The sequence below is a fragment of the Ammodytes marinus genome (genome assembly GCF_949987685.1).
Source record: "Ammodytes marinus genome assembly, chromosome: 7".
In the NCBI taxonomy this organism is placed as follows: domain Eukaryota; kingdom Metazoa; phylum Chordata; class Actinopteri; order Uranoscopiformes; family Ammodytidae; genus Ammodytes; species Ammodytes marinus.
The window spans coordinates 19944833-19971342 of NC_137211.1; the positions used below are offsets into that span (position 1 = coordinate 19944833).

At 41.0% G+C, this 26510-nt stretch overlaps 2 protein-coding genes across 2 annotated transcripts in view; both read left to right on the top strand.

Moving 5' to 3' along the window:
• Window positions 1–12740, top strand: part of LOC307252896 (immunoglobulin-like and fibronectin type III domain-containing protein 1) — a gene marked incomplete at both ends in the record, with an annotated part of 34391 nt that extends 21651 nt beyond the window's left edge. The window contains 11 exons of the mRNA XM_080030720.1: window positions 379–520; window positions 655–948; window positions 4996–5292; window positions 9312–9491; window positions 9578–9706; window positions 9954–10262; window positions 10616–10701; window positions 10848–11040; window positions 11131–11427; window positions 11528–11854; window positions 12625–12740. Of these exons, the coding sequence (XP_079886846.1) occupies window positions 379–520; window positions 655–948; window positions 4996–5292; window positions 9312–9491; window positions 9578–9706; window positions 9954–10262; window positions 10616–10701; window positions 10848–11040; window positions 11131–11427; window positions 11528–11854; window positions 12625–12740 (2370 nt within the window). The remainder of the gene's footprint in view (window positions 1–378; window positions 521–654; window positions 949–4995; window positions 5293–9311; window positions 9492–9577; window positions 9707–9953; window positions 10263–10615; window positions 10702–10847; window positions 11041–11130; window positions 11428–11527; window positions 11855–12624) is intronic.
• Window positions 12741–13389: 649 nt separating this feature from the next.
• On the top strand, window positions 13390–19592 carry LOC307253302 (uncharacterized protein). Its single transcript, XM_080031284.1, has 5 exons — window positions 13390–13855; window positions 15346–15830; window positions 16267–16324; window positions 17156–17681; window positions 17827–19592. Coding segments are annotated over exons 1-5 (1350 nt in total). The 5' UTR covers window positions 13390–13576; the 3' UTR covers window positions 17829–19592.
• The last annotated feature ends 6918 nt before the right edge of the window (window positions 19593–26510 follow it).

A 26510-nucleotide genomic window follows, 5' to 3' on the forward strand; every position in this document is an offset into this window, starting at 1 on the left:
GCATGAAATACCCTCAAATTTGTGTTTCCTGTTAAATTGACCAAAGTTTTAAAAATCACACAAAACCCTTCCTTTTGCTTTTGCACTATTAGCAATTGTTGCAAGAATCAGCTTGAAAATGGACAGAAACCCTCTTTTTAAGGCAGATTTGGTCTTGGATTGTTGTATCACTTTCTTGATGGAGGAATCTGTTATCGACTGATGGTGACATTAAGTACCACAGGCTTCATAGGTTATGTAAATCTGTTATTTACCAAGCATATTGCCAGATGCCTAGAAACTATTTGGGACACAACACGCAATGTTGGTGATTTGATACTAAATTAACTTATAACTGTTCCTGCCTACTCTGTTTATTTTCATCTGTCTGCCACTCAGATATCTCCAGATGACAATTTCATTATCACGAAAGACGGTGCAATCCAGAAATTTGTCATAATCAGGTGCAATGAAGAGCACTCTGGGAAATACCGTTTTGAGGCAGACGGTCGTAAAACAGAGGCGATGATCAGCGTCAAAGGTTTGAGGATGTCACGATAACAACAATGATTTTTCTATATTATGCAGTATATGTGGAAAGGGAAAATAAATGTGTCAGCCACAGGACAGAAGCAGATCACAGCTAAATGCCAAATTAACTGCTCCCTTTTTTAGATCCCCCAAGGTTTGACCCTGTAGATCTCAGTGCTTTCACTGAGCCCTTGACAGTTAAAGTGGGACACAACGCCATCTTCAAACTGAATTTTGTCGGCTTTGAACCCATAAAAATTCAGTGGTACAGAGAGGGAGAAGAGCTCCAAGAAGATAACAATACAAGGATAGAAAAATCTTTGAGTCACAGCCGCTTGCTCCTGAGCAGGTGTCAGAGAAAGGACACAGGAGATATCAAGATCAAGCTAAAGAATGAACATGGCTTCATCGAGGCAATTTCACAGCTAATTGTGCTTGGTAAGTAAATGAAGTGTAAATTTCACTGTATCGACACCAAATTTCTCACGGAACCTCAAGGGACTATGACAGACATGTCCATAAAAGATTAGTAGGATAGCTTGAAAACATGGCCGCCATTGACCAAAACGTTTACTTAGTTTCGGGGCTTAGCAGCTCATTGGCCATAACTCATTAACCATAGGTCCTATCATCACGAAACTTGCTGGATATGTGCAGAACACGTGTGGTAGCATGTAAAGCGGGGCTTTGAGATTAACCCATAGGGGGCGCCACAAATGCAAAAACCATAATAAAAAAATGCAATGTTTGACAGGCCACGCCCCTTTCCCCCCCGACTCTGATTGACTTGAAATGTCTTACACATGTACAGCTCATGGTGCTCTACAATAAAGCCTCTTGGACCATAGGGGTTTTTCCCTAATTTGCAAAACCTGAAAAACAGTCACGTGACATTTCCTTTATGGATTTCCAACCTATCAATCACCAAATTGTGTACAAGGCCTTAGGGGACCGACATACACATGTGTAAAAAGTTATAGCGAGATAGTTTGAGAAACATGGCTGCCATTGACCAAAAAGTCTTCGCATGAGTGGGCCTTTGCTGCTGATTTGCTACGACTGCAACCTTCAATTGGCCAAAACCAGCGGCGGTTCGTAGAAGGGTTTGACCCGGGCCGACGGATGGGGCGCCGCCGATGCGGGGCTGGCGGTCGGTGCCGGGGGGCCCATACTTTTAAAATCTCTGCAGGATTTTCTAGTTACTTTTGCTCCCCTCTAAGCGAGCTAAAATGATTTATCCGTGGAATTTACACATTTCCCATTAACACTAGAACCGCCAGCATTCTATTTATACCTAGAACCGCCAGGCGGGTCAAATTGACCAGTGCATTTCTAGTGTGATATAAAGTCATAAATTAGTTTGTTTAATAATCATCTGTGTTTTGGACCTCTTGTTTTATAATCTAAGTATCTTTAAGAACACTAATCACGTTTCGTAGCGACTCAGTAGGCTAATGAAACTGAAAGTAGATATTATCGCAAGTATAGTCATGAAAACAGAAGGTCAAAACAGCGTCCAAATGAGCTAAAATCCTAAATACAATAAACAGTAACATGGCAAACTTATTTTTAGGTAAGCTCTAACTGATTATTCATTCATTTTCCCCCACGTTGACATGTTTTGAGGCGGAGGATCCCTCCGACGCTCTCTGTCCGGCTCACAGACAGCACTCAGCTATCTGTCAGTTGAGCTGCGAGCTGTGGTGTGTGGAAGACAGCGCAATATTTCGTAAAAGTATAGTTATGGGCAGTTGAAAAACCGCCATGGGTCAAATTGACCCCGTGGTGGTTCTAGTGTTAATTCAGGATGTTTCCTAGCAATGGTCATTATCAGAATTTATTCAGGACGAAGGGCAGTGAAAATATGATTGTTTAGGGGTAAACTGAGACAGACCAGAGAAACTTACTTTTTCCACTCTGAAACTACCATAACAACACATGTTGTAACAGTGAGAATCCTGACAGCTAGCTTGAAACCCACATATTCCAGAACTAATGTCAGACTAGTAACATAATCATGGGTTTTTTTTTCAAAACAGTTGAAAGTAACTTTGATCAAATACAACATATGATTCATAATGTTTAATTAACATTCAAATAACAGAAAGAACCAGTTAGATAAAAACAAAGTCTGGGGGTCAGAACACAGGACCCTTAGAGCCAGCTAGTGTTTGGGGATCAGAGCAAAGGACAATCAGAACTACTTAGAACAGCCTGGGACTCAGAACACAGGACTGGACCCACCTGTCATTTTCCATCTTTTGAGTCTTTGATTAATATTTTTCTGCATTTGTATTATTGGGATCATTCATTGAATAAAACATATTACTTAAGAGTCCATTGATGTTAAAGGTCACTCTTCTGTCCCCCACATACATACCTGGCAAACCATGCCCTTGCTGTGACACCCATTCACCATTCAACCCCCACTTCCGGACCGCATTGTCTTTTGTCTTATTCAAACTAGTCTCCTTGCTACCTTACATATAATGGATTCATTACTGTAAAAGAGGGCACAGACACGGTATCACTTTACCCCACAGCATTTGTCTCACTTTACCCCACTGCCACAATTTTAGAAAAAACTCTTAGCAATTCAGGTTAATCTTCAGATAGCATCATCACATGGTTTTATATGTTGGTAGTTCATCAACATGTATGATAGAAGTTTTTCTACCTGAATCAATTTGCTTTGGCACAACAGTTGATAAAGTTGGCAGCAAAAAAATTTACATGGACATGCAAAAACGATATTTTTATGGGAAAAAATGCTTACAACAGCACCATGAGGTCCTCTCATTCATGGCCAAGGGGAAATGAGAGGGGCTGGAAAACATAATTGTCACATGACCAAAAATGTGTTCCATTACCTAGATACAGGGGGTGTCTCATATTCTCCCATTCTCCCCTACCATCCATGTTTTTCCTTCTGCCCTACAGTTAACACAATAATTAAAAATATTAACATCCTAATACTCATAGATTAAAGCCACTACGAGTAAAATGGCCCGTTGGTGGCCCCTTTGGACAAAAGCGGTAGTATTTTTACGAAGCCAGCTGTCGTGAAGCTGTTTTCTAGCCCGTGCCGGGCGTGCGAGATTCAAATGATCAGGAAGCAATATAGTGCATGTCCGTGTGTTGAAAGTGTGAGGGCACCGGACTCTTTTCGGCTCCGTGAGAGTGGTTAGTGACACAGCATCAACTAATGCCAGTCAGTGCTACAAACACCTGATTGCAATGAGTTGATGCAGTGTCACCTCTCACGGAGCTGAAAGATTAGGCTACGTGTCCTCACAGAAAGCGAATGAACGAGAGACGGCAGTTATGGATCACGATGAGGTAATGTGTTGTAAATAATGACTATTTCAGATGAATAATGGTCATCTGATGATGCTGGTGAGGCAAAGTAAACTTTGTTTTAGTAGGCTACCGCTCATTCATTTAGGAGTAAACACTGCAGTCTAGTTTGCTCCCTTGAAATTGTGTATACGTTGCTTGGCAACGCCCTCCCGCCCGCCTATCACTCTCCCTTTTAGCTTTTCTTCATTGCATTTTCTTTTTTTTTCTTTGATGGTTCAGCCCCGTTATCAGTCATTATGACGACAAATAACTGTCTCAAACAAGGCTCCCGCTCCCCTTCCCTCACCTGGAGGGACAGGCTTCTCAAATCGCGTTGCTGCGCCACACTGAAATCTGCGACCAATACGGATATGTGACCATAGAGCATGCACGCGTGAACCGAAAATCGGACTGGGTGTGCGACCAGACCAAACGCAGTAATAAAAACTATATAAAAACGTATTTCTTTGCACCGATGGTCTCGTTTGCTGTTAAAGGTAATTTATGATTATGAGAGGAAACATGAGGCTGTTTAAAAGATATTTAAATGTTACTCGTAGCCGCTTTAATAGATGCCAAATGGTGTGCTTTGTGGGGCAAGTTGTGCAGTAAAAAGGGTTTGCTCTTTTAAGATTCAAAGATGTTTCAAAGCTATTTTACATCATGGTAAGAATCAGGCCATTTATTTTTGCAACAGGCGTTAAGGGTGCTACATGCTACATTTCACCGAAATTTCCCTACTATAAATGCAGCATTCACCCTCTCACATACAGAAATTTAGGAAGGGGTTTCAGACTTTAAAGTTGAGGTCAGCAATTTTGGAGAATGCTAGTTGTCATAATAAATTTGTCAAAATCAGCGACTATCTCCTCACAATCCAGTTACTGTGAAAGAAATACAGTGTCAATACACCTAGGCTCTGTAAACGGGCATGTTGCTAGCTACGATGGGCCCCATTTGTTTACATAACCTTTGTTTACATAGGCTGTTCATCAACAAAAAAATGTTTTACAGTGCACAAACAGTACGGACAGGTAGCGGATTGTGAGGAGATATTCATTGATTTTAACAAAAAGAGATTTTGACAACAAGCGATCTCCCAAATCACTGACTCCACCTTAAAATAACACTATATGTATGTTTCAGATAAACCCACTCCACCCCTGGGTCCTGCAGAGGTTACAGAGAGCTCAGCTTCTTGCGTTGAATTTAAGTGGAGGCCTCCAAAGGATGATGGTGGCTCACCAGTCATCAACTACATATTGGAGCGACAGCAGGTGGGACGAAAAACCTGGAAGAAATTAGGGGAAATCCGAGGTGTGCCCAGCTACCGTGATACAGAAGTGGACCATGGCCGGAAATATTGTTACCGAATCCGGGCTGTGACTGAAGAGGGTACAAGCATATTGATGGAGACTGATGAAATGCAAGCCGGCACACTAGGTGAGCCAAATACTTGTTTGGAGAACTGATAACTCCACACATAAAGACCAGCTAGCATATTCAAAAACTTGGATAATCTTGCTGTGAGGAGATGGAGCCAATCACTGGCACATCAAGATTCAGTTCATTATATATGTTTAAAATATAATTGAAAACATATTTTTGACCACCGTGGCCAGTCCGTGCAACCGCTGTAAGTGAAACACAATTATGCTGCAACCCTTTTTGCAACAGTCAGCAATAACGCGCAGCCAAAGCTAGGCCATAAGCAAAAACAACAACACATATGCCATATATGCATCACACAAATAGACTAGAGCAACACAACAGAGAGTGTCAACAATTAAAGTAAGCTGATGTATGACACGTATGCATATCCAAATGACAACAAACCCACTAAGAGTTTTGCATGATACATAGGTTCCAAACCTTTCACAGCAGTCATGACAGCACAGCTATTTTCCAAATAATCATACATCAACTCTTTTAAATAGCTACTATTATAATGATGCACATGTTTATATAAACAAAACTGTTGTGTGTGCAGCAAGGCACAAGCATACAGTTTATCATCATAAAGTTCACAACATAAAAACACTAAAAGCTTATCTTACCTTTCAGTAGTGAACACCTCTGGCTTTCTTTGCTGCAAAAGTCTTCACAGGTGAACTTGAGTGTGTCAATTGGTTTCGTTGCTCCTGGTCAACTGCACATAAAGTTCTTGCCCATCAACATCTCTGCAGTTGTTGTGTGTCAGACTATTTTGAAGTGCTTGTATTCTTCAAGAACGTCCACAACTTTTTTTTCTTCGATAGATGCAATGTCATAGAAAACCTATGTCCTGTTTCTTCTGAAGCAGAGGAAGCTGCTCCTCCGCAGCATTGATAGCACAGTCCAGTTTCCTGTTGAAGAAAAACACTATTATCCTATGGATTCATCACTGCATCAGTGTCTCCTTCATAGTGATTTTTCCCCCCTGTTTGGTTGTCGCTCTGCACTTCGTGGAGAAAAGGAGGCCTCTGTCTCCAAATGCTCGGCGAAAGATTTTGTATCAGACAGCAGTCTCAAAATTGTTGTCTTAGCAATAGTCCATAGGAACTGTTTTGTCACATTCAGCGGTGCCACTGAACGAGGCAGTTCGAGGCTAATTGTCTTTAAGAAATTCTAAATTCTGAGAAAATTAGCTGTAACCAATGGCTGATCAAAGGTGTAAAGCCCAACTTTAATTAATACTTTTAAATGTATCTTCATCCTTCAAACACCGCAAAGTGTACTGACACAGAGAGGTTATCAAGCGTGCCTTCCCTTTACAGTGAAACACCTTCTAAGCACACTGAGATTGTTTACACACACACACACACACACACACACACACACACACACACACACACACACACACACACACACACACACACACACACACACACACACACACACACACACACACACACACACACACACACACACACACACAGCCTGGGAGGGTGGTGTGGTGCGAAAATTTGCATCTAATGAGCATACATTTAATCAGTTTGTCTCTTTGTGATTATGTTCAATGTGTGTCCGCATGTGAGTGTGCATGAACATATTTTCAATGTTTTCACCCTAAACGGCCCCCAATATCCATGGGTTTTATATCTATGCATCTGTCACACAAGCAAAATATTTAAACCGTATACGTATTCCAGCCTTAAGATGGCACAACACCCAGATAGGCCTACTAAAAACCAGCAGAAAGGGCACAAGGTCCAACAAGCACGGCCCTGTAAGGCACGGCAAGGCACGGCGGCCGAAACACCACAAAAAAAAAAAAAAATAACACAGGTATAATGCAAAAAGAAATTACTTACTGATAAAGGCCTGCTTGAAAAACTCAATATCTCGCTCTTTCTTCGTGGGTTTCCTTTCTCAATTTATTCTGGTCTGAAAAAGTCCTCTCCAAGGACACAATCCAGTGCTCAAGTCCACAAGTTGTTGCTGTTGGAAAACACACATTAAATGTGGATAGCAGAAAACTCTACCACAGTGCTGGGTGCGTATCATAAAAATGTTGGTCTCCACTTTTCAAACATTTTTAAACATTTTCCTTTAAAAAATGTTAGTGTAATTTTTCCATTAACCCACTAGATAGGCTATTGGTCATTTGTTAACTAAAGGGAAAAATGATGAACACAGCAAAAAAGTCTGTTGCATTGATTTGATATCTAAGAACATCTACGTGGTAAGGAATTAATTATTCGTCTCGAAAACTTGCTTATTATAATAAAAGTGTCTACATCAACTCAGTGAACTTACATTTCATAGCAGGTGTAGCTACAGTAATTGGATATTCTAGAAAACTACTGTTACCAAATATCAACATGCTAATGATTATCTATGAAAGGTAGGCCTACTGTAGTTAATATAGGCTACTACAGATCTAACATAAAACAGAAGTGGTGCCTTTAAAACAAAATAAAAAAATACAAAATAAGAATGCATTCGACACCGCAGCCATATAATGAATTAATAAATGAACAGAGAGCTAAGAATCCCTTTTTTTCCCGCACTAACTTTATGGGAAACCCCCTTCGCTAAACAACACTTACCACCGCGTTGACTGGCGTTTTCGGGTTCGTCAAAGACGGTTGACCTGTCCAGAAAATTATCGTCTGCTTATCTGTAAATAACTTTTTTACTGCATTTCCCAATATTTTAAAATCTATAGTAGCCTATCTATGGTTAAAATAGGCGGCTCCATTACCGAACATCAGCTATGGATGATGAGTAACGCTCCACTCCACAGGCGAGAGAAAATGCAGTTGCAGTAACGGTCGCGTGCAACAGGTTAACTAAACTTCAGGGCAAAATCGAAGGGGACTGGTGAACGTGCATTTTATCACGTGACCTGACATTAGCCTACTGAAAGTAAATTGGAAAGCTCCAACTTCAAAGGGTCACACGGGTTCACAGTCACAATCGCAATGAACACAAGACAATTTACTACAGAACAGACATTTTCAAGGCAGTCGTTTGGCTTGATCTAGCAGAAAAAGCACAGGTGTTGTAATTAATAATATTGTAGCGTCACGGGGTTTCGGAGAAAGGAGCGGGCCAAGACAAATTGCTTCTGGTTTTTAGCCTCAACCCCAGAAATGTTTTCAGTTTTGCAATGATACAAGATAAGGCTTTAGCCTACATTGTTATGTTTGAGGGGAAAAAAGTTTTAAATTTTAACTTGATACTTTGCTATAGGCTATCATTCATCCATCAAAAAAATGATATCACTCGAACAATCAATTAATAGACTACTTATTTCAGCAAAGCGCTGATGTAAATATGGACACTGTTTGAAAAGCAAAGGATTCACCTTTAGAGTGCAAATGTTCATTAAAGGTGGTGTAAGCGGAATGGTTCTTTTAGCTAACTTCCTGTCAGTTACTGCAGTTAGCAGTCCCCTCGCTCATCCCTACGTCACCACATTAATGCACTGCGGTCTTCAAGCAGCGAGTTATCTAGCATCATCTCAGATCCATAAGTGTGATAAAACATGATACAAACCATCAAAACAGACATTGGGAAGGATTTTTACCTGCTCCACCATTGTAGGCGCATAAACATTCACCCATCTGTTGCACTGGCGTGCACCGGCAGTGAGACCATGAGTGAGACTGGAATCGGTTTGTAGCGTTCTCTCTTATCTTTGGATAAATATTTCGGGATCCTCCAATAAGTTTATTTGCCGATTACATGCAAAGCAGCTGACTGAGAGATCGGCTTTATGAAACGCGCACATTATGTAAGTGATCACTGTATGAATAAAGAGCAATTTAACACTTATATTAACATAAATAAACCACTTACTTCACCTTTAAACACAACACAGATATCTCAAGTCAAAGCAGTATGCTTCATTTATCACATGACCGGAGTGTCTGAAATTGTAGTATCTTATTGGTAAATTACTACGTATTATCAATACTGCATCAACAACCTGCAGCCCTTAGCAGCACAACCTATTTTGTTTCCACATGCTTCAGCTTTTCCTGGCCCTCCAGCGCCTCCAAAGGTGGCCAGCGCCTACGACGACTGCATCAACCTTTCCTGGGACTCTCCAAGTAACCGAGGGGGTTCGCGTATCCTGGGCTATATTTTGGAGAAACGCAAGAAGGGGAGTAATCTCTGGACAGTTGTAAATGCCTCAGATGAGCTAATAAAAGGTCTGTATTTTTATTTAACTTTAGCTCAATCTGCTGTGCAACATAATACTGATGTCTTGTTGTTGTTTCTCTAAAATGACTTCCAGAGAGGAAATATGCAGTGAAGGATGTTGTGGCAGGTATGGAATATGAATTCAGAGTTACTGCCATAAACATATCAGGAGTTGGTGAATTCAGCAACCCCTCAGAGTTTGTCTTTGCACGGGATCCCAAGAGTAAGTGTTGCTACTGTTTTCCATACAACACACTGTGATAAACAATAAACCGCAGAAAATATATTGATGTCTTAAAATTACATAATATTTAAAAACGATTGGCCTTCTAATGTACAACAATGTATTTTAATGAATAAAATGTTAAGATTAATATGTATTTTTATTATACATTCAATTATCTGTGGTATTGATTACATCGAAAACATTTGATTTATGGCAATTCATGACCTTTAATCTTGTACCCCAGAGCCTCCTGGTAAAGTTATAAACCTAAAGCTGACAGAAACTTCTTACACCCACTTGGTCCTGACTTGGACCAAACCTGAGGATAGACCAGGAATACAGGATGAAGCAAGGGGATATTTTGTCGAGATTCGGCAGGCCGATTGCATTGAGTGGTCCCGCTGTAATCCCATCACAATCATCACCACTTCATTCAGTGTGAAAGGCCTCAGGTCCATGGACATGTACTGGGTGAGAGTGATCGCGACTAACGATGGAGGAGAGGGTGCTCCCGAGGAGCTGGCCAACTATGTCACTGCAATGCCCTCACCTGGTATGTCATCTCCTGTTAGAAATCCAGGAAACAATGTAGTGCTAGTAAGTTGCAGCCATGCATTAACATTTTGGAGACATTTTATAAGGCGAAATTCCAAAAGTAATTCTGTTTCTTTACAATCTATATTCTTTTAATGCTTCTCATTATGATCAGTGTGTTGTGTAATGCTGTCAGAAATATTTTTGAGGTAACTCAATCAACAACCATTAATTTCTTACTCTTTAAAATGTAGTACTTCTGGGGAAAGAATTCCAGTATATAATTCCAGTATATCATTTGGACAATGTAAGAACCTCCTAATGTCTTATGTTGTTCAAAGCTCTCTTCGGTACTTTTGCTATTTATTCTAGTGAGGCCAAAGTTCACAGACTACAAGATGAAGAGTTTCAGGGTGGTGAGGGCAGGAAATTCTGTCAGGATCACAGTGACCTTTGAGGTGAGATCTATACACTGTAAAGCTTTATTATTATTGACATAATGAAAACAACTGTGGTGTCATAAAACAAGAGGGAAATTCAAAAGATAGCACTGTATATCCAGCTCTGATATGCTCACATTAATAGTACTGTTTTTTTTTTACAGGCCTCCCCACGGCCAAATATTATATGGCAAAAAGACAATGGGCCAGTGACAAAGCGAGTAACAATCAGCAACTCAGATGGCTCATCACAGCTGCTGATCCCCTCCTCTGAGCGCTCGGATTCTGGCATCTACTCTATTTTGGTGAAAAATTTTGCAGGACAGGATACATTCAGTACAGAGGTCAGGGTCACAGGTAAAACTAAAATCAAGATGTGTGTTTGCTTTTGCTACATATTTGTCAATAACATATGTTATCAGCTAATAACTCTGCTCGTGGTTTCAGATGACCCAAAGCCTCCTGGAATGGTAGAGCTGGAGGAAAACGTGCCAGGCACAGTGACAGTGACCTGGCAGCCTTCTCCTGATGAGAAGCGTGACGACCGACTTCACTACACAGTGTCCAAACTGGACTCTACAAAACGCTCATGGACCGCGGTGGCTGACAGACTCTTTAACAACAAAATCACGGTGTGCAACATCATGCTTGGGAGGGAATATCACTTCCGTGTCTATGCCAAAAATGACATGGGCATATCTGCACCCTCAGAGTCACCAATCTGGGGGGTGGCGAAAAAGAAAGGTGTGTTTGTGAGCCTGGAAGAACCTCTGAAAACTAACCAAAAGGCTCAATGGTCAATTATTCTGAAAAATATATGATCTTGCATGTCCTTTTTTTGCAGATAAGTTTGTGGTGAGCAAACCAAATATAAAGGAATGTGATTTGCGATGTGCTCCGATCTTCATTGTCCCTCTGAAGCTTCACACTGCACCCAAAGGCTATGAATGCTATATGAGCTGCGCAGTGAAGGGAAATCCCACACCTCGTGTCACTTGGTATCGAGATCACGTCAGCCTCAACACTAATACCAACTATTTAATCTCCAACACCTACGGAGTCTGCTCCATGTTAATTCTCCACGTCGGTCCAAAAGACATGGGAGATTATACTATTACTGCAGAGAACGCCCTTGGACGGGCCGAATGCTCCACCGTCCTCAGTGTCAGAGGTGAGAGAGAAACATACCTGCACTTTGACTCTTTAGATTTAATTTAAAAAAACATTCAATACAAAATACAAAACATATTTGATGATTGCTGAATCATTTAATTTCTCTTCCATACAGAGTGAAGAAAGTAATGGAACCACAATATGAGCTACATTTATTTGAAGGTTCGATATCTAATACATGTTTGATGTTTGAATCGAGGTGGATGTAATGCACCAGTTTCAAAATGAAAAAGTTATTGGACTGCTACTGAAACTACAATAAAATAAATTCTCGGTATATCATTGACCTACTGATTTGAAACTGTTGGATTGGTTATTTCTTAATCAATGCAGAACATGGATATGTTTGTGGTTTGACATTTACAAATTGATTGTTAGAGGGGACAGCTTTCAACAGCTTGAGCAACTATATTTTTCTCACAACGATGAATTTAAACTGGTCAAAGCAGGGAAAGATAAGATAAGATTAACAAATGAATCTGTTTTTTAAGCGTCCATGAAACCAAAGTTAAATGGAATTCAGCAACCATGCAGACGTGCGCGGTCAGCAAATAGAAAAACTGATGCACTGTGTTTGGAAAAGAAGAAGTTAATTATAGCATGTTGTATCACGTCCAATATTACACCTTAGACTACAACCTGCAGCAGCACCCGGCTGTGGGTGGAATGTTGATGTGTGGGCCGCTTTTTAGGAAAGTGCTGTAAGTCTCCTGCGGGTCTAAATGGCCTGTAGGTGTGAATGTGAGTGATTGTCAGTATATGTGGCAGCCCTGTGGAGGACTGGCAACCTGTCGAAAGTGTACCCACCCATTGCCCAACATAAGCTGGGAATGCGACAGCCTACGCTCCAGTCCAGCCACAACTCCGCAATGGAGAATGGATGAATTCATGGTTTATTTGCACTATGCACGCAGTTTTAGAAAGAAAGTAAAATTAAAATTAAATGAACTATTAATTAGACCGTATTTGGATTATCAGGATGTAAGTAAGGAAGCTTCAGATTTGATTGAACATTCAACCCCCTAAACTGAGATGGGATTTAACAAAAATTAAATAGCAAAGGCCAAGAATAATGTTAACACCTTAAAGCCTGAAGGTGACCTCTAATTGAAATGTGCCCTTTCCACAGTGCAAGCCCACTGAATGTGCCAGTCTCTTAGTGCAGGGGAAGAAACTACTGGGTGAATTGATTAAGAAGGTCACTGTAATTTAATCTATGCCTGCAATGGGGTTTGCTGTCATGTCGTGTCAGGTCGTTGTGGTGGCCTACGACAGAAGTGTGTAGCCTAATTGCTGCACAGGCCACCCGCAGGCCACCCGCAGCGCTTGCCTCAGCTGCAGTAAAAAATAGCGCAGGGTTAGCCATACGTGTTGTTTTCCCATTTGGTGACAGCGGCGCACATGCCGGCGGAGAGACCCTGCCAGCTGCCACTCCCAGTTGCCCGCCCCCTCCCCCTACTCCTCCTTCCTTCATTGAAAACGTTTCCTGCGGTCCACGCCTCCTCTTTCTCATCTCCTACTCTGCCTCTTCACCAAGACCTCGCTGCAGCTTCTCGGTACTTTATTGTGCGGTGATTGAAACCGGGTCGATTTGCGCAGCGCCACTCACAGGAGCCATCCGAATTAAATCACCGCACACACCTCCACTGTTTAGGGCAACCGGCTCCTTGGATATCACATCTCTTCTCGGCCAGAACATTGTGTCCTTTCTTGAGGGAAAATGACAGCCAAGCATCGGAGAGGGAAAGGCAACCACAAAAATGAGGACAACTTTTTCAAAAATGAAGATATGGACACAGAAGTTCGCGGTGGAGGGAATAATTACGCCCTTCACTTGGTTTTATTCCTGATGTTTGTAGTTGGCGGTGCCACTGGCGCATGGTTCTCTTTCCAGCAACACCAAACTTTAACCCACCTAACAGACAATCTCATGGGCATGAATATGAAAATTGTGAAGCTGCAGTCCTCCCACGAAGAAATGCGACAGTCAAGTAGTAAGGTAAGGGATTGAAGAACAAATAAGTAAGGTCTATGATTAAGTAAGAATACGATTAATCACCCGAGTTTGCAGCCATCAAAAGAACAACACGCCACCTGGGATGGCCTATATCCTATCATAAATTGCACAATACATATTTTGCTGATCTTATGATTCACTTTCACAAATTAAGTAAAGGCCTGACCACATGCCAGTTACAAGCAAGGAAAGCTAAGACCTGCAGACCTATATCAGATTTCAAAATGCCAAGAGCCTCACTGGAGTGAGTACAAAACGCTGCTATTTCTAACATCCGCACAGCTGCTGACGTTTGTAATGTGGATTATTCCTGACCTGCTACTGCAGGGACACTGCCTTTATCACTGTCTAAAACACACTGAGTTTTTCTCTGAGGAGCATCAACCTTCTGAAAGTGGAAAATGCCAATATTATAATTCCACTCACTAACCCGCTCTCGGAGCTTTGCAGAGGATGCTGCCAAAATAATAATAAACAAGACTCTAGTGTACCACGGCTAAATTTAGTCTGTGATTTTGTTTTTGATATTGAACACCAGTTCAGAGGCTGCCATTGGAAAGACTGCAGGAGAACACAGTGATGACTGCTGTATATCACAATATGTATAAATGCAGTATTAGTGCAGCCAGGAGTCCATAGTATTAGTGCTTCTGCTGAAATTGTCTTATTCCTAAAGCTTTGTGTCAGTTTGAATGAACTGACCCTGTTAGGTCACTGCAAACTGAGGTTCATGGCTGCATTGGGCCATGATCCACTCTACCGGTGAAGTTCAAAGAACAGTTTAATAAAGTTGCTGCAGGCAACAGAGCAAGATTCTTAAGGACAAATGTAAATCCACTCCTTCCGTCTCCAATAGGACTCCACCTGCGTTTCAGGCAAGCCAATGTGGCAGAAACTTTGCACAATTACAGCCCTGCTAGCTCAGTCTTGTTTCAGAAATATTTCTTGCACCAGTGGTAAATAGTTTTTTGTGACTCATAAATGTGCCACTGCAGTTGCAAGTGTTTTACCAAACCAATACTGGGAGGTTTACTGTCCTGAGTTTGGCTGCTAAAGAACAAACTGTTCATGGCACTGAGAAAATCCCTTTGGTTTGTTTCGTGGCACGTTTTGTAAAGACATAAGATTTCACTGAGCTGTCAAGACCTGTTATGTTTGGTTGTTTCAATTCCAATACTGGTAAGCCTAGTTGGAAGCGCTCAGACTGTAATTCTATAGATTCCTCAGAGCATTTAATGATTGACAAAAAATAACAACAGATTTAACCAAACTGTTACTAACAAAATGTCTGCTGCTCATCGGCGAGCTTGGCGATGAGTAGCTGAGATGTTGGGTAATTAAAAGTTAAGGTTTATATGATCATTTTACACATAGTTAAGAGACTATCAAAGCCCTAGCTCAGTAAGAAACAACGGTCTCTCCAAGTGTCCAGCTTCACTCAACAATAACTCCTGCATGTCTCGTCCAAGCAGCAAATCACAGAGAGCCTGGAGGACCGTCTGAATGCCCTGGAAGAGTCCAATGCACTGGCCCAGAAACAGGTGGGCATGGCCTTGGCCACGGCCGAACAGCTCAGGACGTCAGACCTCCCCGCTCAGGTGCTGTCACTCCACACCGAGATGAAAACCCGCCTGGCCGAGATGCAGCAAGCCACCGTGTCCCTGGAGCAACTGAGCCAGCTGCAGACCATGCTGAAGGGGAAGAGCGAAGAGTTTGAGGGCGTCCGTGTCCAGGTGGAGGGTCTGGCCACCCTCAGCGCTGACCTGTCCCAGAATGTGGCGGTCTTGACGGGCAGCATGGAAGTCGCGGAATCGAAGGCGGAGGACCGAGTGGGACAGGTGGCCACCCTGAGCGCCACCCTGGACGGACAGGCGGTTGAGGTGCTCCGACTGAAGGAGCAGCTAAACGCCTACCAGGCTCAGCTCCTGGCCAGCACACTGGAGATGGCCACTGTCAGGTAGGTTGTGGGAAAAAGAGGCAGCTTTTTTATGGAGCTGTGGTACAAAATAACTGGCCTCCTCTGACCCATAACTTTTTATGTTGTCTTAGTCAAAGCCCTGTTGGCTGCCACTGTCTGACTCCGTTACTCTAGGCCAGTGTCAATGGCTTCATTTTCACTGTAGGATATCCATTGTAAGATTGCCCTGATCTGTACTTATGTCTATTGTATTGAGGAATTTTGGAGCTGAATGTTTTGCTGTAATTCCCTTTATGCAAATCATTTCTCTTTGAAGCTTGTGTAAACGTCATGGAAATATAGTTCACAGGCCATTTTTCTGGAGCCCTTGGGTGACTACATAATTGATACTATATTAAAAATATATATATATCAAATGTCTGATGTCATTTTAACATTGACACTTAGAGTAATCCGAGTGTATTCTGTCTTTCAGAGAGTTGCTTGAGAGTGAACATTCCGAGCAGGCCAGTGTGGAGGAGCAGCTCAATATGGTACGAAGACTGTGTTCTGTTCTCAGGGCTCAGCTGGAGAACGTATAGATGCACGTTACCCATCTCACAAGACAATCAGATTCAGCCTAATGATCAATCTGCATTGCCATTGCAATTGAAACATTTTCGGATTTTCAGTTGAAACAGAAGCTGCTAGGAGCACTTTATTAAACTTTTCTTAAATTGATCAAAATCGTACTAGGGCTAGATATTTTTGTATTTGCATATGCAATAACTCATACTGTTGTGTCAATATCTTCATTGGTCGCCCCTCCTTCTCTAACCCGGCTGAAATAACCATTAGAGGGTACAGTGCCAAGTGTACCTGAATCGCTGAACAAATAAAGAGAAGTGTTTGGCCATTAAATTAGATGTTGCTTCATAACAAGATAAGTATCTAATTGGGTCACAGATGTAAAATCCCTATAAAATGTTTCAATCTTGATGACTCAAAATAGACAGTTTGAGAAGCAGTTGTGTATCATTAAGATTCTATTTGAGCTCTAATGGCGGAACATGCCTGACATACATTAACGCACACTCTGTCAGCGCACATGGTCTCTTTACTATTTCTGTCTGCTGTGTGCCCATAGGGAACCATAATGAGATTTTCCTCTCATTAATTTGAAGGAGCTAATTGCCTGCCATGGAATCTCTGATGAATCTACACTTAAATTAATACAGTATACGACGTAGATTCTTTTTTTTTGTGTTGCTGTTTGTTACTCTGACACCTGGATGTTGCGATAGCCGACCTGTACATGATTTGTTGTGCAGATTCCAGTATGCTACAAACTAATATACACTATATTTCTGTTTACGTCGGAACAGATAGAGGAAGAGGCTGTTCCCGTCGCTGAAGACGAAGCAGCTGCAGCGACTGAAGCAGTGGAAGATGAAGAGGCAAGTCCCACAGCGGAGGAAGAGGCTGCAAAGGAGGAAACAGTAGAAGAGGCCCTCCACCCTGAAGAAGGGGCAGAGGAGGGAGAAGAGGAAAGTGAAGGAGAGGCAGCTCCATCCGTCGAGCAGGAGGAGGACTCTGTGACGGAAGAAACTGCTCATGCCGAGGACGTGGAGGAAGTTAAGGAGGACGAGCCTGCTGCCTTATCGCTAGAGGAGGAAGTGGTGGTGGAGGGGGAGGAGGTGCAGAGTGTTGAAGAGGTGGTGCCTGTAGAGGAGGATGTGCCTGTACAAGAGGCATCTGAAGGAGAGCAAGTTCAGGAAGAGTCGGCGGCCGAAGAGGAGGAACTTGATGTAGAGGAGGAAGAGCAGCAGGATGTAGCCATGGAAGAGGCAGAGGAGGAGGAAGCAGAAGAAGAGGACCCATTAGAAAATGATTATTTCCCAGAGGATGAATGTAAGTAAGAACATACTGAAGAACTTTCTTTTATTTTTATAAATTAATTAATAGATATATTTTTTAATTGAAATTGCTTGCATTGGATGAAATCAAATAGTGTCTTATCCCTCATAATATGTCCTATTTTTGTTATGTTTTACAGAGGGCTTGTCACCAGAAAGGGACTTTATTCCACACCAGGCGAATCCCCCAAGGAGAATGGGCACTCTCTCAGTCTAGAGTCAAGGTCCACAACATGATAAATACTGTAGGAGGTTGTTACTGATTGGTTTTTTTTAGGTGCGGTATTTCATTATGTGGTTGCTCTTTGAAAGACAGACCTCGTCAGAAAAAATCATTCACCATGCTGGAGTCTGAGTTGACACCTGTACCTCAAAATATGAGATGACTGTTGTTATTTTTTTAGAAATAAGTAATTCAGGGTTTACCTGCCAATAACAACCTCAGAGGCCTTAATCCATTAAAGAATTGCTGTCTTTCTACAGAGTGTTTTCCACTCTTCATAACTCACCCTTTTTTTGTTGCAAAGGTCACTGTCTGTACCAAAATGGAAAACGAGAAGCTAACGACACAAAGCTTATGGATAAACTGGTTATCAATGCACTTCGAGCCATAAGTTATGTCTGTGTTGGTGATGCTACAATGTGTTTGTTTTTTTCACTTTCTGAAATTTATCGGAAGACAATATTTGAGAAGAAAATAAAGGTTGCAGTTACTTAAAGGAGCTGTAAGCGGAATGGTTCTTTTAGCTAACTTCCTGTCAGTTACTGCAGTTAGCAGTCCCCTCGCTCGTCCCTACGTCACCACATTAATGCACTGCGGTCTTCGAGCAGCAAGTTATCTAGCATCATCTCAGGTCCATAAGTGTGATAAAACATGATAAAAACCATCAAAACAGACATTGGGAAGGATTTTTACCTGCTCCACCATTGTAGTCGCATAAACATTCACCTATGTGTCGTTCTGGTGTGCACCGGCAGTGAGACCATGAGTGAGACGGGTGTGGACGGGTGTCGGTTTGTAGCGTTCTCTCTTGTGATTGGATAAAATTTCGGGATACTACATAAAGTTTAATTGCTTATTACATGCAGAGCAGCTGACTGAGAGATTGGCTTTATAAAACGCGCACATCGTGTAAGTGATTACTGTATGAATAAAGAGTGATTTAACACTTATATTAATATAAATAATCCGCTTACTTCACCTTTAACATCCCAGTTGTTTACACAGGCAAAACAGCCAACTGAAGAGCAAGCAAAAATATAATAAGAAAAGCATTTGATAGATAATTCCTGAATGCTTTTTTTTTTATATATATATTGGACAAACTTTAGTTTATAGATTTTTTTTATTTGAATTACTGGAGTATTGTAAAATACAGTGGTCTAAAAGTCTGAGTCTTCTACCAAGAACTGAGTCCTTTTTATATACAAACTCTTCATTAGACAGTTCAGACAGTCAGCTGTGGGTCTTGTAACAAATAACAGATATTCTATGCATAAAGTGCCAACCTTTGCTTGATTTCCACAGTCACCGGATCTCAACACTAGAAACTATTAAAGGGCAACAAAAAAGAAGTTTGTTTCTCTGCGATGCACTGAAGACAACTGGAAAAATGTGAATTCTGAAATAATGATCTGCTACACAGTGCAAGCTGTTGATAGGTCAAAAGTTGTACACATAAATATTGATATTAAACATATTATTATGGAGGCATGAAAAATGTTTGTGTAGCTAACCATGCTTCATAATTGATGGAATATGTTTCTGAAAAGTTATTGGTTATATTGCCAGACTTTTGTTCACCACTGTACTTTTATGCTGGTATTCACTTTTACAAAATGCACTGTTTTTTGCCAAGGCACTGGCACTGTCAAGTTTTTGAAATAAACCCTGGTTCTTTCACTTTTATATACTCAATTGTGTGCTTAAGTTTCATACACGATTCATATTGATTATATTACCAAGTATCAACAGTGCTGGAGCATGGCTCAAGTACAGTACAAATGCTTCTTCCTACTAGGATATTGTATTTGGATTACCATTCAAACCCCATCATCCAGTCATCGGTCCACACAATAATCATCAAAATATTATTCAAACTGTAAAACATACCTGAATCACGTCACGTTACATTTTGTTTAGAAACAAATATTTTTATTGCATCACAGATAGGACATATTGTGTATGGAAAATTCTAAATAAATACAATAATTCTAAATAAAAATCGATCAAATACTGAAATGCTATTGCTTAATTCTCTGTGCCATAGAGCCCATTTGTTGTCCGAAAACTATTACAACACATCAATGTGCAACAATCATAATGAACATGGACATTATTTCCGCACGTGTCGGACACGTTTGCTTAAAACTCCACACAGCAGCTGTTGTTCAGCGTTTCTTAGAAATGCAAATATATGTGTGGCCTTAGTTAAGGTCTTAAGGAAGAATCAATGGGTTTGGCAAGTAAGCTGTAGGAGGCTCATGTTACGCATTAGTGAATGAATAATTGTGCTTTATTCCAACATTTCAAAATACTATGGTGGCAGAGGCACTTGGGACATTTCCATACAATTTATTATTGAATCAATAACTCATACTTGTTTGCTGTTGCCAGAATCCAATGTGTTTGCTCTTAACATGCTCAGATGAACTGGAACGTGCACAGACTTGCTTGCATCAGATCTTGGTGGACAGAAGGCCTAAATTGATTATGTGTGCATCATCCTGAGAGGCCGGAAGTCTCTCTCTCTCTCTCTCCCCCCCTCTGCACTCTCGCCTGTTAAAGAGTCATTTTCTCCATCCTCTCCCACACATCACTGCTGCAGTGGCTCAGTCTCTGACCTTCCACCGGTGGACCATGCACGCGTTTGTCCCCAGGTAAGTTTCAGAGACACCGAGTCATGCTTTTCTATTCCTGGATGCTCACTTCAACACATTTTGTTTTTCAGTCTGACCAGCCACCATTTTGGCTACATGTCTTATTCCCCATGTGTGTTATCTTAATGTGTGTCATATGTGCTCTGTTATGGTGGTCTAAGCCTATTTGAACTTGATGTGAGCTTGCAGTTGTAGTTGTAATTTTGGGACTGAAAAATTAACTACCCTCTTTGATCTGCTTGATGAGCTTATTTATGTACATTACTCATTACTGGCTAAAGGATATTATTTTAAGCAACTATTTAAGCTTATTAATTATTCACTTTTTGTTTTTTAATTGTGTGGCTTGATAGAAGCATTCTGTTGTATCTTGTTTGCCGAGATATTGAAACAATTCAGTGAGTGTAAGGGATTCTTTGTTCCAGTTAATTCAATTTATTTGCAAGCATCTGTAGCAGCTAGCTCTAACTTGCTTGGTGCTTGATTACTGTATCATCTATTGGTATCCGCCTATAGAACCGTGCACAGTCATTTAGTCCATGCCCTATACTTTGAACAATATTCAGTAGAGTGCTACGGACTAAACTGCTGACTGTCATTTAGGATTCAGGGTGACTTCGCAACTGAAAAATCAATACCAGTAAAAGCGTTTAGCAGCAGGGCCAGGCAGCTCTCTAGGCTAAACATGATCCTCCACTGATGCTTACTCAGCTCTCTCTGTGTGTCTGTTAAGCCGGTGGTGGAAATTGTGCTCAGGTCTTGGAGTCAAAATGAAAACGCATCATCTTGCTTGATTCATTTGACATGTTTCCTGTTCAAATGATAAGTCAGAGTGGTGTACAATGCAGGGGAAATGGTTTAAATGTGTAAATCGTTTGATTGCCACACCTCCTGATTAAGCAAGAGTCCACAATAAAAGATACACGTTTGAGAAATGTGGCTTTTGGACATTTCTGCATTAGAGAAATGTACATTTAGTGTTTTAAATGGTATGCAAAAAGCAAATACAATAGAACTATTCCATTATATAATTAATTTAAATTTATTTGCTATTGTTCACTGAGGTTGGATTGGGTAACTGCAAGAAAGACATACACACAGTAAAATAGTTCCGATAGTATTTAAAACAGGTCCTGTTTTTTTACTCAATCTTGCTTTCCCTATGTCAAAATGAAGTTTTAAGACCTTTATAATTTTAGTTTATATTTTGCTTCCATGGGAAATAATCCTAAAAATGGGGTTTGGGGGTGGAGGGGTGCAAGGTCAATAAGAGCCTATTAGGTTGATATAGCCATGCCACACCTAAAAACAGTACACTTAACATTCAACGCAGTTTCATGCAAGCATCATTCAGTCAAACTTTGTTGGTGCTGTTTTTAAATGATTGAAGTTCAAATGCAGACCCTGCATTTACACTATTCCCCAACTGAAATTGTGATCACAGCTGTTTTGTATTAGTTGAGAAAAATAGATATCCTATCAATGGAAAATCTCACAGTAACAAGCACTGTGTAAACCTGCTTCATATATAAAGTAAACATTATTAATATTATACGATATATATTTTTGTCTGCTACATTTGCCCTGATCAGATATTATATATTCTGTGTTTGAATGGTTTGCAGGGCCCTGTGTGTTCATTCGTGTGACAGTGCCCCAATGTAGCCTGTTTTTCTTTGAATCTTCATTTTAACTTCATGTTACTTTTTTTTAACTGACCCAGGTTGTATCTGACCCCGGTCAGGGATGAAGAGGCAGAGTCTCAGAGGAAAGCAAAGTCTCGTCATGCCAGACAGACCCGCAGGTCGACGCAGGTAAAGAACAAATGACAGACAGAAATGAAGGTTTTATTTGGCTTGGTTTAACTCTGTTGACTGGTATGACGCTGTCTGAATGTCCTGCAGGGTGTGACTCTGACAGACCTGAAAGAGGCTCAGAAGACTCAGGGCAGACAGACAGAGGAAGGAGGCTCTCTGGGTGAAAGACCCTGTCTGAAGAATGGCTTCACAGATGACAGGAGACTCTCGATTGGCTTGACAGTAGCCACGGAAACAGCAGAGATCAGCCCCAAATGGAGCAAAATGGACGAGGTTTGTGAGATAAATATTTAATGCAGAGATCTGTTTTGGCTTTCTGCTGAAGTAGCGGTTGTTTTTTTCATTGTTGAGAATCTTTTGGTTCAGATTTTTTTTTTTTTTATGCATGTACAGCAGGGGAACGTTGAGCCCAGGCTAGAAACTCTTGTTGAGTCCCCGATACCGAACATTTCATATTCATCTATTGCTGGACCTTGTGGCCTGCCTTTGTGCAACAGCTCCTTCAGAGGTAAGAAAAGCATAACGCTTATTTCTTGTGTATGTGAGTGTGTTGTTGTTGTTGTTGTTGTTTGAGATTTCAAACTGCTGTGATTTAATGTTTGCTAAAGATTTTAGATAATTTTTCCCTTCTTCTAATTACCTCTTTACCACAAAGTTGATTTGTGCATTTTAAAAAGCAACAACATACAGACATACATATAAAGCATTTTATTACATCAAATAAGTGAATATTTTGTGTTGTATTAAAGGCCTACTTCACCAGTTGGAATATGAAGGTGTATTGAACTCGGAGATCCTATTTTGTATAAATGTGCAAAAAAAAATTAAATCGGATCATCTTAGCCTGAGAAAAGGCAGAAAGAGTGTTTTATGATCTCACTGTCTAACCCTACAGTTTCCTTACTGTGACATCACAGTAAGGGTTAGGATTAACAGGACAGCTGGGCCAAGGGAAGACTAAGGGAAGACTGAGGGAAGAAAAACCTCATTCATTATATTATAATAGTTATTTTATAATGATAGAACGCTGGTTCCGTATGGGTGAAGTATTCCTTTAAATGAGCTGTTCGTGCATAGAAGGTTTTCCTTGAGTTTGAAAAAAAGATAATCATAGACCAAGAAATATTCAGTATGCTACATAGTATCAATACTCATGCTTGGGGTCAAGTAGACAACAGAAAGGTCTAACTCCTTGAAAGTGCTATTAAAATATAAAATAAAAATAAAAATAAATAACACCAATTCAATCAAATTGAAATCCTTTGTATTTATCAGCTTTAATGGTGCAAAAAAATAAATAATGCTTAATTTGCGTCATAGTGACAGTCTTAATCGTAGTAGTTAGTCATATTATGGGCAATATTTGTAAAAATAGGGGAAAGTAATTACGATCAAGGCAATAAAACAACTTTGAGTATGTGTTTGAGCCACAAAAGTAAGTGTTTCATTGTTCATGCAGATATTAAATGATACGTGCATTTGTCATATGTACTGCAGTTGGTGAGCTATGGTGGAGTGATGAAAATCAGAACCCAATTGAAGATGCAGCAGAGTCGACCTTCACTACCAAGCCACAGAGGAGACGATACCACTGTGATGTCGAAGGTTCAGATTACAAAATCGCAGAGGTATGTGGAGAGCGGTTGTGTTCTTTTTAACACTGACAGTCATATAAAAAATAAATAAATAAGATGATTTGAACTACTTTGCCTGATGTTGTCCCGTAGTGCCACTAGATGGAGCCAAAAGCTTTTTTCATATTTTATTTTGTTCAGGCCTAGTTTTACCATGGAGAAGTGTGTGTTTACTGTACACTTCAGTTGACACAAACTACGGACTAATACATTGAGAAACCCTTGAGAATATGTAACTAAGGTACAGAGCGTTCACGACATATTCTGGTTATCAAAGAGGCAGAGGCATCTCTAGACAGTTAACACTTCACAGCTGGGCATCTCACTCATTCAACAATCAACTTATTGTTCAGTAGGGTCATTGTCTCATATTCACATCCTGTTTCTCCCACCACTGGGCGCTTAGTTATGCTTCAAAAGCCTCCAAGCTCTGATACTCTGATGCAACATTTTGAGATGTGCCGCAATCGCAAACGTGAAGCATGTGTACGGAGATTCTTTTAAAGTAGAAGCGCTGGTTAATGTCTCACAGAAAGACCCCCACCATACACACACACGCACGCACGCACGCACACACACACACACACACACACACACACACACACACACACACACACACACACACACACACACACACACACACACACACTCCCTCTAAGTCGCTTTGCCTCTTCACATCACATCACATGGCCGTGGTGTCTCAGCATTCCATACCATATTGGGAAAAACTGAGACGCTCTCTTCTAAGTCTTAGCCTCGGATTGAGAGGGATTGACTTTCCTTTCTCTTTCTCTCTCTACCCTAATACTGTGCTGTGCTCCCTCCATCTGTGTGCTGCATGTGAAAGACTCTGAACCTGAACCTTCCGATTCATTCCTCCTTCTGTGTGCAACCCTGCAATTCGCTTCTGCAAGTTTCCAGTGTGGAAATTCAATTCATTTGTGTTTCTGAAAAGGAGATAAAAAACGGACACCACAGTGAATGGCCAGGTTAGGTGACACACGGAGATGATAAGGCAGTGAATGGTGAATTTTAACCCTGTGAGCTGACTCCAGGCCAGCGATTCAGCTGTCCCCCATGGTGGAATCTGAAACAGAAATCCGATAGTAACATGAGAGCCTCTTAGCCTTACTGAGAGGACTATATCTGTCTGTGATAATCATACCGAGCAGCGAGGTCTCATCTGAGGCATGGCAAGTGGCCCATTGCCAGAGCCGACCTTTGCATGACTCCATGATGAACTGAGCAGATTTTCCACATTGATTTTCAGCGACTGAGAGAAAGACAGGTGTAGGGCTCAGTCGGCGGAGGGAAGAGAGATTCTGCTACTTTTTTAAGACAGTTGGCTTTCCTATAACAGTATCACTTTATATACAGGCTGGGATCCAGAAATTCCACATGTACTCCAAAAATCAAGTAAACTACTTTAAGTGCCTCACTTTCTGTTTTCATAAAATGCAGAATAATACCCTATGGTATAGCATAGGGATTGGACTGGGGGAACTCCAGCCGGGATTTACTTTTAAATAAAATTCTCCAGCAAGTGTAGTTCCCTGCCATCAAGTCTGAAGAAGAACATGTATTACAAAAATAATGTACACACAAGATGGTTACTCATCAGAATAGGCTACTTTATGAATCCCAAAAGGGCAATTCATTTCTACAGTTTATCCCGCTCCACCGTAGCCAATTTTGTACCTCAAACCCTCCACCAAAATAGCCCACACAGTCCATCTCTGATGTACAATTCAGAATAGATGAGAAGCCATGGCTATGAACATCAACCCGTCAAGAGGGGCTCAAGAGACAAGTGAGGGTCATTGGGGGTAAATTAGCACTTCTATGTCAGGGTTATGTGTGCGGATGGTTGTTCACCATGCTGCACTGAAAGCCACACCACGGCATCACAGCCTTTAATGTTGTTATTGTCAACCGTATCTTTTTTTATCTATCTAGTCGCACTGAGCCAGAATGAGGGAGTTCAGGAACAGTGAGGCGCTGCAAACCTCACTATAAAAGGAAGATAGCATGAGCTTTGGACAGACAGTATAGGGGGGAGTTGCAGGGTTGTTTAAAGGCGCAGTTCGTCATTTTGGGAAAACACTATTACAATTCCTTGATGGGAAGAAGATTGGTGCCATTCTCTCAGACAAGTCTTTATGGTACATACGAAGTTACAGCAAGCAGCTGGCTAGCTTAGCTTACCAACAGTTAGCCTGCATCAGTCCAAAGTTATCCAAATCTGTTTTTTATTTGTATCTAGCTCTTTATCAATTTGTCTGGCTGCAGCTTTACACAGTATGTATTGTAGTATTGTAAGCAAATAAGCACATCCACTAAACCTACGGTATTTGTGGTGCATTTTTAAGAAAGATGGTACTGTAAATGAATATTCAAGGCAAACCTAAGGCCACAGGATGAGCCACAATGAAAGCATCAGAGCTGTTGGTAAAAAACAACTAAGCTTTGCTAAATATGCAGAGCCCAAATGTG

Bases quoted from the DNA above. Each gene is read 5' to 3' on its own strand.
- LOC307253302 (XM_080031284.1), top strand. From the start codon at position 13,577: ATGACAGCCAAGCATCGGAGAGGGAAAGGCAACCACAAAAATGAGGAC. The intron at 15,831-16,266 runs GTAGGTTGTGGG...TCTGTCTTTCAG, and splicing joins CTGGAGATGGCCACTGTCAG to AGAGTTGCTTGAGAGTGAAC. The intron at 16,325-17,155 runs GTACGAAGACTG...ACGTCGGAACAG, and splicing joins TGGAGGAGCAGCTCAATATG to ATAGAGGAAGAGGCTGTTCC.